Below are 14719 nucleotides of genomic sequence, written 5' to 3'. Positions count from 1 at the left end.
GTTAAGGGTTGTATGTTATATATAAATTGGTATTTATTCCTCTTCTGAGCAAGATAATACCTAGAGTATCCCCATTCAACAGATGAGGACATTGAGCCCCAGGGAGCTGAATAATAATTACTAATTTATAGAGCATTTTACAGGGTGTGCAGGTATGCATCTGGGGGAGCCTTGAATAAGTTGTGAAGCTACCTGAATCAGACCAATTCCTTGACTACATAGGGAAATCCTCATCTCAAGTTCTTAGACACCATCCCACCAAGGACCCAACCAACCCCAGGCCCCAGAAGAGCCCTGCTCATAATTCACTCCAGGACACTCTCTTGTGCAAAACTTGCTTTTATTCCAACAGGACAGGACAGAGCTGGTCTTGGCCCTCACCCTTCTCAACAGTAGGAGCAACAGGGCAGGCAGCCAGAGGTCTCACATCCAGGAAGGAGGCTAGAAAACCATGGATTCAGAGAACAGGGACAATTTGGAAGACAGAGCTCAGGCTACAGCAGGTTAAGGCAAAGGCTGGCTGATGGGGCCGAGAGCATGGGGATAGCCAGCATCAGTGAGGGGGCCTCTCTCCACCACCATGGCTGGAGCTAGCGGAAATAGTTGGGACATTTGTGGGTGACGAGGTTCCAGGCTTCGTCAAAGGCCTTCACCACCCCAGGCTCCAGAGGGCCCTCCTCTGCTGCTGCCAGGTTCTGCTGCAGCTGTTCCAGGCTGGTCATGCCCAGGATAATGGCATCTCCACAGGCACCCTGTCAGGAGAGGAGGGAGAAAGCAACTATGTGTGCAGGTTGCATATCCTTATGACTGGAAGAGTCACAAAGGCAAGGAACGTCTTACTGTTAGTATCTCCTCCAGACACAAAAGTCTATCATCTCATTAGCACCAATATTCTCCCATTGCTGCTCTGGGGTTACTAATGGTAGACCACAATCTATGAAGACCCTCCCCCCCTCCCCCCCGCCATTGCTGGCCTTTCCCCCTTTCCCCCCACCCCACCCACGGTAAGACACAAGGTGGGCATAAGTAGGCTTCAGCATGTAACCAAGGAGGCTTGTGCTCAAGATGATCTGACCTTATTTTCCAGACATACATCTCATTATTCCACACTTCCCACCAAACTGGATGGTTTTGTATTTCCCAACCTGATTTTCATCTCTCATCCCTCTTGCCTTTGCTTGGTCATGTAGCATGTCTGGAATAGTCTCCCTTCCACCTCCTAGCATCATCAGCTTCCTTCCAGGCTCAGCACCAATACTGCCTCCTCCTGAAAGCCTGCCCTGCTCTTCTTAACTGTTACTGCTTTCTCATGCTCACATGATCATGAGGTTACTCATCTATGCATCCTACCCTTCATTAGATGCAACTCCTGGAAGGCAGGGAATATTGTTCCCTTGTGTGTCTGAATTCTTAGGGCCTCAAGCAGTGCCTGGCATGCAGCAGGTGCCCTATCGATGCTCGCTGAATAGAACTCAAAAGTACAGCCATACAAGGAGATGGTAGAGCAACCAGTGAGTAGCAACAACCAGACAATCCCAGTGGGCCCCCCTCCATGCCCAGGGACTATTTTGCAAACCCAGAAGGAGGCAGTTTCCAGCCCATAGTGGGTGAGTCTTCTTTGTAACTTGGACAGCAAGAAATGAACCCAAAAAATGAACCAGAAGGGGAGGGAATTCACCAGGGAACATGGCAGCTCCAAAGCCATCCCCAAACATCTCCCCCAACACCACACACTTCACCTTGTTCCTACCGTAGTGGGTAGTGTCCAGAATCACACACAAACAGCTACAAAGGACCTCAGAGACCATGAAGCCCGTCCTCCTCCCTCCGTACAAGTGAACTGAGTTTGAGAGAGCTGAAGTGATTTGCCACAGGCCAGAGATGTGGAGGAGGTGGAGCCAGGGTCCGCACTGAGGTTCTCTGCACGGAAACTCAACACACTTTCTACTCTCATTTAACCTCCAAACGATGCTCGGACTGAATCATCATTTGCTGACTGCCTGCTATGTGCATGACAGTGGGTTCTGTGCTGAGGGCATGATGGCATGGTGGCACCTGGACCCCATAAAAAACCCTAAGATCATGTCTCTGGAAGCCTCCCAATTTCACAGCAGGCTCCTGCCCTGTGAGAAAATTTTCTCTTGTTGCTGAACACATTCTCTTATCAGAACAGACACAGGGGTGCCTGGCCCAAGGATTTTTGTCCCTGGCTGGCCCAAGGACTGTCCCTTGTGCCAGATCCCCAAGGTCAACGCCTCTGGCAGCTAAACCAAAAAAACTCTTTTCTCCCTCAATGCCTGATATCAACAAAGTTATCTCTGCAGACTGCCTGCATCTTCCCATCCATAGATTATAGGCGCCTGCTCCCAAAGACACCTGGACCCCTGATATATCCCTTGAAGTCCCTAGATTACCTAATTAGCATCCTTGTCCCTTTCCCATATAAGCCCCAGCACCATCCTCACTAGCTCATAGGTTCCCTAAGGACTCTTTCCCGCTTCTATTGGCATCAATAAACTTTTTGCCACTTGACTCAGAGAAGGCTTGGGTATGTGAATGCACTGCAGGAGACACCTCTTCGGTATTCTCAGCGTCCCAGCAAACCTTTCAGGAACACAGAAGGCTTACAGACCCAGTATCCCTCTTTACAGGTTTATAATCTAGTTGGATCAGAACTATAATATTATCTCACATTTATAGAGCACCTTAAGGTCTTCACAGCACTTTACCCATGGTATCTCATCTGATATGGCAACAACGCTAGGAGGTAGGGGATATTATTATCCTCATTTTAGAGAAGAGGAAACCAAGGCAGACAGAGGTGTAGTGACTTGCCCAGGGTCACACTGCTAATAAGTCTGAGGTTGGATTTAAACTCAAGTCTTCCCAACTCCCAGTCCAATGCCCTATCCTTTGTGCCAATCTAGCTGCCTCTCAGATTTATCATCAAAGCCTAAGATGGAAATGTCTAAAGTTTTGGAAGGAAAGCAATGGGGGCCAGAGGAAGAGGGACACTCCTCTGCTCTGGCCCAGAAACAGGAAAGTTAGGTCAAGGAAGGCTTTCTCTTTGCCTTGTGCCACAGAGAGCCCTGGGCTCTCCAAGTCAGCACCAGCGAGATGAACAACCTCAGACAACTCCTACCTAGCTAGAAAGGCTGCGTCCTAGGCCTGATATGGGCCTTGGACACAAGCCTTCCTGACTGTGAGGCCAGCTCTCTATCCACTCTGACCAGCCACTGTCATGGGTCATTATGGTTGAAGGAAGGTATAGATAAATAGAAAAAAATCAAAGGCATGTGGGAAGACTCTAAGGTGATTTTCAGAAGCAGTTCCATGGCCCAGAGGATAAAGTACTTGGTCTGAACTCAGGAAGACCTTATACTTAGAAGCTGTGTGACCCTGGACAAGTCACTTCACTGCTGCCTGCCTCAGTTTCCCCAAAGGTCAAATGAGGATAAGAATAGCACCAAACTCCCAGGGTTATTACAAATGAGAGAATATTTGAACAGTGCCCAGCACAGCATCTGGCACACAGTAGGTGCCTTATAAATGTTTGATTCCTTCCCCTTCAGAATGAAGAAAACTGAACCAGTAGGTCGAGAGAGAGCTTTTGTGTACAAAGTGTAAATTACAAAAGAATCCCTTATCCAAGTAGGAGTTTCAGGAAGTATGCTTTGTAGTGTCATTAACCAGTTGTGTTCAAACAATATTTATCCAATTTTGCTAAAAAGCCCATTGGATCAAGGGCCAGAAAAAGTGAACAGAGACATTTCTATGAAGGAAAGGACATGTCCTCGAAATAATGCCAAAGCTGAGAATGGGCCCAACCTCCTAAAGGGCTCAAGACCCCTGGGGACGGGTGGGTTCCTGGGGCCCCTGGGGCATTACCTGGAGCTGGGAGTGATGGTACATCCACCTGAGGGCTGCTGAGGTCATACTGGGAGGGTTGGCCCCATAACATGCCACCAGGGCTTTCTTCACAAGATCAATGGCTTTAAAGTGATGTTTCTTCCAGTAGCTGTGTTGAATGGGCAGAGAGGGAAGTTCAGTGGTCAGTGCCCCCCAGGCTGGCCTCAGCAGGGCCTGTGTGGGGGCTCACCTTGGCAGAGAACCCAGGCTCCCAATCACAGGAGCCCTGACAGAGTTAGGCAGCCCAGGCCAAGTTACAGTCCTGGCTCCACCAGCCACTACTTGCTGGGTGACCACAGGTACTGTCCACTGCAAACCTCCAAGTGGGGCTGCACCTCCCCAGTGAGGATCCCAAAGCACCCAAAGTGACCTTTGTTTATGCTCAGCTACCACCCCATGAACGATTCATGAGTGCGAGACGGAGGCCGTGGGCACACGTTATCTGAGCCCTTCATTCCTCTGGGGTCACGTATTCCCATAATCACCCATCTCATCCCATGTGGCACTCTACGAGGGCCCATTTTAGGACTGGCTGCCACATTCTGGGAAGGACACTGAGAGAGTCCAGAGGAAGGTGAGGCCCCTCCAGGCCATGGCAGACACTCAAAGAAGGGTTTAGGGAACTGGGGCTGCTTGGTCTAAACTTGGGGGCAGTTGGGAAGGCAGAAGGGCACCTGTCATACATGTGAGGGCCTGTCCTGTGGACGGTTCCAAATAGGTCAATTTTGTCTCAGTGTCAGGAAACCCTTCCTCATAATGAGAGGGGCCCAAAAGGGTAAGGGGCTGCTTGAGCTTCTCAGGGATGGTTTCAAGGGGGCTCTTGTTCATGTTCGAGTTGGACCAGATGCTCTCAAAGGTCCTTCTAACTCTGAGATATGAGATGGTTTTCTGAGAGGTGGGCCAAAGGCTCATACCCATTTTACAGATGGGGAAAGGAAGACTCAGAGATGATGCCTCATCCAAGGTCCTAGAGCTACTTAATGATGAAAACAGACCTAGATTTCCAGGTCAGCATTTTTTTTTCACCATCTGATAAGCAAGTCATCTCTAAGGCAAGATGTGAAGTTCTGATTAAGCACTAGGGACTCCTAATTCCAGGCTCAATTCCTGCAATTCTGGCCATGAAGGTGAGCTCAGAGAGGCAAGAGAGATCTCAAGGGGAGATTGGTATGGCAGAATGAACAATGCATTTGGAGCCAGAAGACTCAGGCTCACATGTGAGGGCTAGCTGCCAACTAGCTCTGTGACAGTCAGTCTCTTCATCTCTCTGTGCCTCAGTTTCTCAATATGTAAAAAGAGGGAGGTGACTTCTAAATTCTTCTCCCTACTACAATCCTATAACCAATCGCACAGAAGCCAGGACCACCGGAGTCAGGACAGTTTAAGATGGTCAAAACCCACAGGAAAGAGGACTCAAGGATCTGGGAGGGATCAGAACATTCTCCCATCTCTGACCCACTCACATGCAGCTCACCGATTCCGGTAGATCTCAGATAAATTCCTCCCAAAGAATCGACCTATTGGCTGATTTTCATCCTCATCTTCATAGTTGTATTTGCCAGTCAGGAGACCACCTGTGGAAAGGACAGATAGGGCTAAGGATACCCACATGGACTTAGAGCTCAGTAAAAGGAAAAAGGCTACATGAGGCTGGGGTCTCACTTTTCAACTTGACAACAATCCAGAAAGAAGCAGAATGAATGAAAAAGCACGTACTAAACATTATTAAACTATTGCAAAGTAGTCAAAGCTAAGTGCTATAAGTGCAGATAAAAAGGCAAAAAAAAAAAAAAAAGTCCCTGCCCAACTGTTTACATTCCTACATGGGAAGATGATACTTGTAACTCTTGAGAACTGTATATTATGACATTTAGAAGGAGTATATATAGACAGAAGGTGTGGGTATCAATTGACTTTGATGGGATGATAAAAAATCTAATTAAGTGGTGAAAAGGAATTGTACTGGGAGAAGAAGAAGAAAAGAAGAGGTAGAAAAGGGTAAATTACATCACATTAAGAGGTGCAAAGGCCTATTAGAATAGAGGGAAAGAAGGGAAGGAGATGAGCATTGTTTGGACCTTACTTTCATCAGATTTGGCTCAAAGAGGGAATAATATACTCAATTAGGTGTAGAAATGTAACTTACCTTATATAGGAAGAAGGAGGGGAAAAGAGAAAGAAAAGGGAGGGTGCTGATAGAGGGGAGGGCAGATTGAGGGAGGTGGTGGTCAAAAGCAAAATTCTAATGAGGAGGGAAAGGGAGAAAGAGAAAAAATCATAAATAGGAGGGAAAATAGGATGGAGAGAAAGACACAGATAGTAATCATAACTGTGCATGTGAATTGGATGAATTCTCCCGTAAAATGGAATTGGATAGTAGAGTAGATTAAAAACCATAATCCTATAATATGTTGCTTACAAGAAACACATTTGAAGCAGAGGGATACACATAGAGTAAAGTAAAGGTAAAAGACTGGATTAGAATATATTATGCTTCAGCTGAAGTAAAAAAAAAGCAGGATGAGCAATCCTGATCTCAGACAAAGCAAATGCAAAAGGAGATCTAATTAAAAGAGATAAGGAAGAAAACTACATCCTCCTAAAAGGTACTATATACAATGAAGTAATATCATCACTAAACATATAAAGCAAGTGGTATAGCAACCAAATTCTTAGAGTAGAAGTTAAGGAAGTTACAGGAAGAAATAGACAACAAAATTATACTAGTGGGAGACCTCAACCTTCCCCTCTCAGAACTAGATGAATCTAACCATAAAATAAACAAGAAGTTAAGGAGATGAATAGAATTTTAGAAAAGTTAGATAGGGTAGACCTCTGGAGAAAACTGAATGGAGATAGAAGGGAATATACCTATTTCTCAGCAGTACATGGCACCTACATGAAAACTGACCATGCATTAAGGCATAAAAACCTCATAAACCAATGAAGAAAGGCAGAAATATTAAATGCATCCTTTTCAGATCATGATGCAATTAAAATTACATGTAATAAAGGGTCATGGAAAGACAGACTAAAAATGAATTGGAAACTAAATAATCTAATCCTAAAGAATCAGTGGGTCAAACAACAAATCATAGAAACAATCAGTAACTTCATCCAAGAGAATGGCAATAATGAGACAACATACCAAAACTTATGAGATGCAGCAAAAGCTGTTCTTAGGGGAAGTTTTATATCTCTAAATGCTTACATGAATAAAATAGAGAAAGAGGAGATCAATGAATTAGGCATGCAACTAAAAAAGCTAGAAAAAGAACAAATTAAAAATCTCCAATTAAATATGAAATTAGAAATTCTGAAAACCAAAGGAGAAGAGATTAATAAAGTTGAAATTAAGAAAACTATTGAACTAATAAATAAAAGTAAGAGCTGGTTTTATGAAAAAAGAAAAATCAATAAAAAAGATAAACCTTTGGTCAATTTGATTAAAAAAAAAAAAGACGAAAACTAAATTACCAGCATCAAAAATGAAAAGGGTGAGGGGCAGCAAGGTGGCACAGTGGATACAGCACTGGCCCTGAAGTCAGGAGGACCTGAGTTCAAATCTGGCCTCAGATCAAACACTTGACACTTACTAGCTGTGTGACCCTGGGCAAGTCACTTAACCCCAATTGCCTAAAAAAAAAAAAAATGAAAAGGGTGAATTTACCACCAAAGAAGAGGAAATCAAAACCATAATTAGGATCTATTTTGCCCAACTATATGCCAATAAAGTGGACAATCTTAATGAAATGGATGAATATTTACAAAAATATAAATTGCCCAGATCAATAGAAGAGGAAATAAAATACTTAACCCCATTTCAGAAAAAGAAATTGAACAAGCCATCGATGAAATCCCTAAGAAAAAATCTCCAGGGCGATATGGATTCACAAGTGAATTCTATCAAAAATTTAAAGAACAACTAATTCTATACAAACTATCTGGGAAAAATAAGTGAAGAAGGAGTCCTACCAAATTCTTTTTATGATACAAATATGGTGCTGATACCTAAATTGGGAAGAGCCAAAACAGAGAAAAAAAATTATAGACCAATTTCCCTAATGAATATAGATGCAAAAATTTTAAATAAAATATTAGCTAAGTGATTACAGCAGCTTATCTCGAGGAATATACACTATGACCAGGTAAGATTTATACCAGGAATGCAGGGCTGGTTCATTGTTAGGAAAACTATCAGCATAATTGACCATATCAGCAACAAAACAGAAGTCATATAATTATCTCAATAGATGCAGAAAAAGCATTTGACAAAATACAACATTCATTCCTATTAAAAACACTAAATAAGGTCTGTATCCCAAAGAGATCATAAAAATAGGAAAAGGACTCACATGTACAAAAATACTTATGGCAGCTCTTTCTGTGGTGGCAAAGAATTGGAAACTGAGGGGATGCCCATCAATTGGGGAATGTCTGAACAAGTTGTATTATATGAATGTAACGGAATATTATTGTGCTATAAAAAATGATGAGCAAGTGGACTTCATAAAAACCTGGAAAGACATGAACTGATGCACACTGAAATGAGCAGAACCAGGAGAACACTGTACATAGTAATAGCTACATTGTGCAATGGCTGACTTTGTTGGACTTAGCTCTTCTCAGCAATGCAAAGATTTAAGACAACTCCAAATCTCATGATGGAAAATGCTATCCACATCCAGAGAAAGTACTATGGAGTCTCAGTGCAGATGGAAGCATACTATTTTCTCTTTTCTTTTGTTGTTTTGTTTTATTTCTTCTTTCTCATGGTTCCTCCCATTAGTTCTAATTCTTCTATACATCATGACTAATGTGAACATATGCTTAATATGAATGTATAAGTAAAGCCTATATCAGATTGCACACCATTTTGGGTAGGGAGAAGGAGAGGGCAGGGGAGAAAATTTAAAACTCAAAATCATAGGGAAGTGAATGTTGAAAACTAAAAATAAATTAATTAATTTAATTTTTTAAAAAGTCCCTGCTCTCAAAAAGTTTACTTTCTAACCAGAGAAACAACATGAAAGACCAGGCCTGGAAGAAGCATTTGGGTGGCAAAAGTGAATAAGAGGCTGAGTGGGGTAACAGGGGACGTCAAACCCGCCCTGGGATGATGGCCAGGGTTCATTGGTTCATAATTCCGGAACTGGGGGTGGAGTGGGGCTGAACTGGGAGGGCAGGAAGAGGAGAAAGCTAGTTCTTCTAGGGCAAAGGGGCAAAACCAGAATGAAATGTAATGAGGGAATATTTAACAAAATAAATAAAAATATAAGAAAACTACTATGTGGCCCACAAGGTTACTCATGTGTGAATTATTGTCTCCTGTTTCTAATTGATCCCACTGAGACCCCCCCACCATCCTTGGACACTGTCTCTCTCTTCCTCCACCTTCTTCAAGTTAAGCTTAGAATAGAGACTTAGTAGGTATAAGGGAAGCCACAATAAATTCAGATTTCTGGAGCAATCTTTATCTTTAAAAAAATGAGGTAACTCTATGAGGTAGTTAGTATAAATATTATTTCCCCCATTTGGCCAGAGAGGCTGAGAGAGGGTGCAATTTGCCCATGGACACACAGCTAGCAAGTATCAAAGCCCAGATTTGAACCCAGATCTCTTGACTTCATGTCTTCATTCTACTATCCTACCCCACAGACTCTGGGGTCCCTCCCCCCTCTTTCCTCATACCAGCCAAAGGATTGAAGGCATAGAACCGCAGTCCAAAGCAACGCAGGCAGGGGAACAGCTCCGTCTCCACTTGCCTGGTGATGGCATTGTACATGCCCTGTGAGGGAGGGAGGACAGCACAGATGAGGAGGCTCAGGGAAGGGAGAACCCCCCAAACCAGTCCAGGTCAGGAGAGGTCACCAGGTTGGCACATTGGCTGGAGGTCTAGTCCAACTCATTCACTTTACAGATGAGGTAACTGAAGCCCAGAGATGGCATTAGGTAGGAAGTGGCAGAGTCAGGATTTGAACCTAGGTCTTCTATCTCCAAAGCCAGCGCTCTTTCTGCCCCAAAGCACTGGGAGTCAGAGCCCAAGTCCCAGCTGGGCCATTTACTAGCAGTATCACATGGGGGCAGTCCCTCCCTCCTTTGACCTTGAGGGTAGAAAGGTTCCCTGCCCATGGGGCCGTTGAACCTAATGACCAAGAACGGCCTGCAGGATGTCCAGCAGCATCCCGGGCTCAGACAGCTGCTCACCTGGTATACCGTGGGGAGGACCCAGCCATTGTTCTTGCAGAGGGTGCAGATTTCAGCTACTTCCCAGGAGGAGTAGTTGGAGAGGCCCAGCTCTACAAACTTACCCTGCAGGGGAGAAAGAGAGAAAGAAGGAGTGGAGGGGGAGGGGGAGGGGGAGGGGGAGAGAGAAAGAAGGGAGGGAGGGAGGAAGGTAGGAAGGAGGGGGAGGAGAGAGAGGGATGGAGAGAGAGGAGGGGAGAAAGGGAAAAAGGGAGGAAGAGGGGAGAGGAAGAAGGAAAGGGTGAGAGAAAGGGAGAGGGAGGGAGATGGAGAAGGGAGGAAGAGGGGGGAAAGAGAGGGACGGAGGGAGAGAGGTAGGAAAGATAATCAGAATGTCTTTGTGAGTAGGGACTGTTTCATTATCTCCAGCTCTAGCACAATGCCTGGCACATGGTTAGTAATCTTGAATGAATGACTGATTGATTGATTCACTAAGGTCTCTCCAGATCTGACATTCTGTACCGTAATTAGTCCCCTCTTTACCATCCTCTGCTCTCACCTCCTTGTGCAGCTCATTGCAGGCCTGCAGCGTCTCCTCTACTGGGGTGTTATGGTCTGGCATATGCAGGTAGAAGAGATCTATTCTGGGGCACTGCAGCCGCTTCAGGGAGGTCTCCAACTGGGACCGGACACTGTTGGCCCCGAGGGTCTTCCCATCCAAAGGATTGGCCTTGGTAGCAATTTTCACTTGGGGAGAAAGAAGGTGGGAGGAGTGGCTGAGATTCAATTCAATTCAAGCAACAGACAGAAAATTCTACAATATAATATTTGCAAGTGCTTAACAGTCCCTGGCTCATAGTATGCACTTAATAAATTCCTGTTTGCTTCCTTCCTTCATGGACCCCTATGTCAATCTGGCAAAGCCCATGGACCCATTCTCAGAATAATGTTTTTAAATAATTGAAATTAATATCACATTTCTGTGAGAAGGTGGTGAAAAGAAAGATGAGGTTTTTGTTTTTTTTTTGTCCAATGTCACAGATCGTCTGAAAGCTATCCCAGAACCCCAGGGTTAAGAACCCCCGATCCAGCTCACATGTCTTATCTTACCTTGGATAATACCAAAATCTACCAAGGAAAAATGATTTATCCAGGTCACCTGAACATGGGCTTTCCTGAAAGGAAGAGAGAGTGGGGGTGTGTGTGTGTGTGTGTGTGTGTGTGTGTGTGTGTGTGTGTGTGTGTGTGTGTGTGTGTGTGTGTGTGTGCCTGGCATAGAGGAAAGAATTCTGGATTTGAAGTCGAGAGAGAGCTCAGCTGCAAATCCTGGCTGGGCCACTGACAACCTGTGCAGCCTCTGGCAAGTCACTTACTCACTGTGGGTCTCAATTTCCTCATCTGTCAAATAAGGGATTTTATTGCTCAGTAGCTCTGTGACCTTGGGCAAGTCACTTCACTGAATCTGTTTCCTAGCCCCTAGAAGGAGCAGGCTGGTTGGGTCAAATGATCTCTAATCTCAAATGCTACATCTGGTGTTCCTATGAATGAGGGGGAGGGGATCTGGAGACAAGGGAGTCAGGAGAAGAGGACAAAAGTCAAGTTTAAGTCCAATCAATAAGGTGTCATTTTAAATTTACTTGTCACACCTGTTACTGAGCTCCCAGACTTAAGTCACCTGCCTAGTGTGACACAAAGCATTATTAAGTACCTACTGTGTGCCAGATGCTTTACAGATATTGCCTGATTTGATCCTCACAACCACCCTAGAAGGTAGGTGCTATTGTTATCTCCATTTAACAGTTGAGGAAACTGAGGCAAGCAGAGGCTAAGTGACTTGCCTAGGGTTATAAACTAGTAAATGCTGAGGCTGGATTCCAACTCAGGTCTTCCTGATTCTTAGCTGCCCATGGAAGGCAGTCCAATCACTTAGGTGGTTTCCTCTACTTAGTTGGTTTCCTCTACTTAGTTTCATACTCTATCCTTCCTCTCTTAGCTGCCAGGAAAAAGATTGGGTCCTAGGGCAGCTAGGTGGTGCAGTGGATAGAGCACTGGCCCTGAAGTCAGGAGGACCTGAGTTCAAATTCGGTCTCAAACCAAACACTTGACACTTACTAGCTGTGTGACTCTGGGCAAGTCACTTAACCCCAATTGACCCCCCCCAAAAAAAAGTACACACACATGTAATTTATGGGGCAGACAGGTGGGGCAGTGGGTAGAGCACCAGTCCTGAAGTCAGGAGGACCTGAATTTAAATCCGACCTTAGACCAAACACTTAACACTTACTAGCTGTGTGACCCTGGGCAAGTCACTTAACCCCAAATGCCTAAAAAAACCAACCAAACAAACAAACAAAAAGAAAAAGATTGGGTTCTGCTAGGAACTTTGTTTTCAGCTACAACTACAATTTGGGGGATAGGACCCAGCCTAAGTGGTGGGCGGGGGTGGGGAAAGAGGTGGTGGAGAGGAATGGTGGTTAAAGGGCCCTGATTAGCAAGAAGCTGGAAAGATAATTCAGGGATCATGGGAACACAAGTGTAGAGCTGGAAGGCCTCTAGACATTTAGTCCAAACCTGTCGCTTTTCAGGTAAGGGGAAAATCTTTTTGGGTCTCAGTTTCCTCATCTGTAAAATGAGAGAGTTGTGATGTGATGACCTCTAAGGTTCCTTGCTTCTCTCAATTGATGATTCTATACCCAGAGAGTTCAAGTACTTTCTTAAGGTCACAATGAAAGTTCAGAGCTCGGATCTGAGAGCGTACAGATGTATAATGTGTGTGCCCAGTCGTTTCAGTCCTGTCTGAGCCTTCATGACCTCATTTGAGGTTTTCTTGGCAAAGATACTGGAGTGATTTGCCATTTCCTTCTCCAGCTTATTTGACAGATAGGGAAACTGAGGTAAACAGGGTGAAGTGACTTGCCTCGGGTCACACAGCTGCTAGTAAGTGTCTGAGGCCAGATCTGACTCAGGTTTTCCCGACTCCAGGCCTGGTACTCTACCCACTGCACCACCTGGCTGCCCTGAATTGTAATACTGAATCCCCAAACCCTCCTTCCTCCTGGACACCAAGATGAAATAAGTAATGCTCAAATGGGACAATGTGGAAGAAAGAAGCCCTGGGCTGCCAGTCCTGTCCCAACTCTGCAGTTCATTCACTGTGTGTGTTGCCTTAGAGAAGTCATTTCCATTTCTGGGCCTCAGTTTCCCTCTCTGTAAAATAGGGAGTTGAGATAAAAGTGATCTCTAAGCCCATTCAGTCCTGACATTCCACTTTCTAAGGTTTATTTGAGTTCTAACAATCTGGGTTCTAAGGTTTCTTCCAGCTCTTACATTCTATAAATTTGAGAAAGCAGCAGATCACCTACTCAGGGAGGCAGTCTGGGGTGAGATCAGGCACTGAAGGACTAAGGCCATAAATGGGGCTCATTCACTTTGCTGAAGTGTGGCAAGGGAAGACTCTACCTGAGTCTCTCCTCCAGCCCCAATGGAGGCTCTAAGTAGCATCACAACCTTGAGACAGAACAGACCTATTCCCTCTCTCCACCCCACCTCTCAAACTCCTTGGTCTCTGAGTAGTGCCAGATAAAATTGAAAAAGTCCTCTCCCTGACTTGCAGGAAACCACGTGCAAAGCTTCACCCAAGGTCAACAACGTGTCCTCCCTTTCCTTAGGCAGGAGCTTTAACTCAGCCTGGCAGGCTTCGAAGGAAGTATTCGGGGGCATGCTTGGGGGCAGGGAGCCCATAGGAAGGCTACTAGCCAAAGAGTGAGTAACTATGATGAGAATCTAGTTACTGCTCGGGCCGACCGTCATGGGGCTGGGGACACCTTGGGAACAAGCGTCCTTTAAAAGACGCCAGGTAGGCGCCAGGGGAAGTCAGAGTGTTTGGGAACCTGCTGATTGAGGGAGGCAAGGGTTAACTCTGGAGAGGCAGTAAGGCCAGAGATTAATTACACTGTTCAGGCGAGGAGGCAGCCTCTTTCGGAGATTAGAATGCACGCCTTTGGACCCACTGGCCAGGTGAAAGCTAGGGATGCAAAGGTGTCAGGGGACCCAAAACAAAATGTTTTGGCGGGGCTGCAGGGGAGGGCACTGAGAACCCAGATCAAGAGGACTGAGGATGCAAGGCCCAGATGAGGAGTTCTGGCCTGTACCGGCCTCGGAGCCGGGTCAAGCGTCCAAAGGTGCACTCCTCAGACTGCGGCATCAAGGAGAGTCGAGGCTGCACGACGTCAGGACCCACTTGCCACGTCTGGGGTGGGTGGGATTCAAGTTGCATCTCACTCGGTGGCATAGACCCTGGAGGGCTGGGCAGAGGCTGGCTTACCTCCTTTGCTGCCGTCCTTTAGCCCCAGGTCCATGCTGCCCAAGAAACTCTCAGACTGGCCTTCGCCATAATAGTGGGCCGTGTCCACCTCGCGGTAGCCGCGGTCCAGGAAAGTCTGAATGGCGGCCTCGCTGGATGCCTGGTCCATGCGCCAGCCCATCTCCATCGCGCCCAGCACGGTGGCCGGACGGTCCTGATTCCGAGCTGTCCAGGACATCGCGGCGGCTGCGCTAGGAGAGCAGAGCAGACACTTGCGCCAGGAGGGCAGAGCAGTCACTTGTGCGCTCGAGGCTCTGGGCA

General features: G+C 45.8%; 1 protein-coding gene across 1 annotated transcript; it reads right to left on the bottom strand.

Annotated features, from left to right (window-relative positions):
* Nucleotides 1–323: 323 nt before the first annotated feature.
* LOC114028516 (aflatoxin B1 aldehyde reductase member 3-like) lies at nucleotides 324–14719 on the bottom strand. The gene is made up of 7 exons (XM_027842785.1): nucleotides 14420–14719; nucleotides 10655–10842; nucleotides 10117–10221; nucleotides 9601–9697; nucleotides 5384–5483; nucleotides 3889–4018; nucleotides 324–752 (listed from the first exon to the last, which is right to left on the bottom strand). Exons 1-7 carry the CDS (start codon nucleotides 14634–14636, stop codon nucleotides 591–593), a joined length of 999 nt encoding a protein of 332 aa, XP_027698586.1. The 5' UTR covers nucleotides 14637–14719; the 3' UTR covers nucleotides 324–590.

This window comes from Vombatus ursinus, unplaced genomic scaffold, assembly GCF_900497805.2.
Source record: "Vombatus ursinus unplaced genomic scaffold, bare-nosed wombat genome assembly UNPS02014884.1, whole genome shotgun sequence".
NCBI lineage: Eukaryota > Metazoa > Chordata > Mammalia > Diprotodontia > Vombatidae > Vombatus > Vombatus ursinus.
This window is presented reverse-complemented; position numbering and strand designations above follow the sequence as displayed.

Excerpts from the sequence above, each read along its gene's own strand:
- LOC114028516 (XM_027842785.1), bottom strand. The coding sequence starts at position 14,636 with ATGTCCTGGACAGCTCGGAATCAGGACCGTCCGGCCACCGTGCTGGGC. Across the intron at positions 10,843-14,419 it reads AAAGGACGGCAGCAAAGGAG|TGAAAATTGCTACCAAGGCC; the intron begins GTAAGCCAGCCT and ends TTTCTCCCCAAG. Across the intron at positions 10,222-10,654 it reads GCAATGAGCTGCACAAGGAG|GGTAAGTTTGTAGAGCTGGG; the intron begins GTGAGAGCAGAG and ends TCTCCCCTGCAG.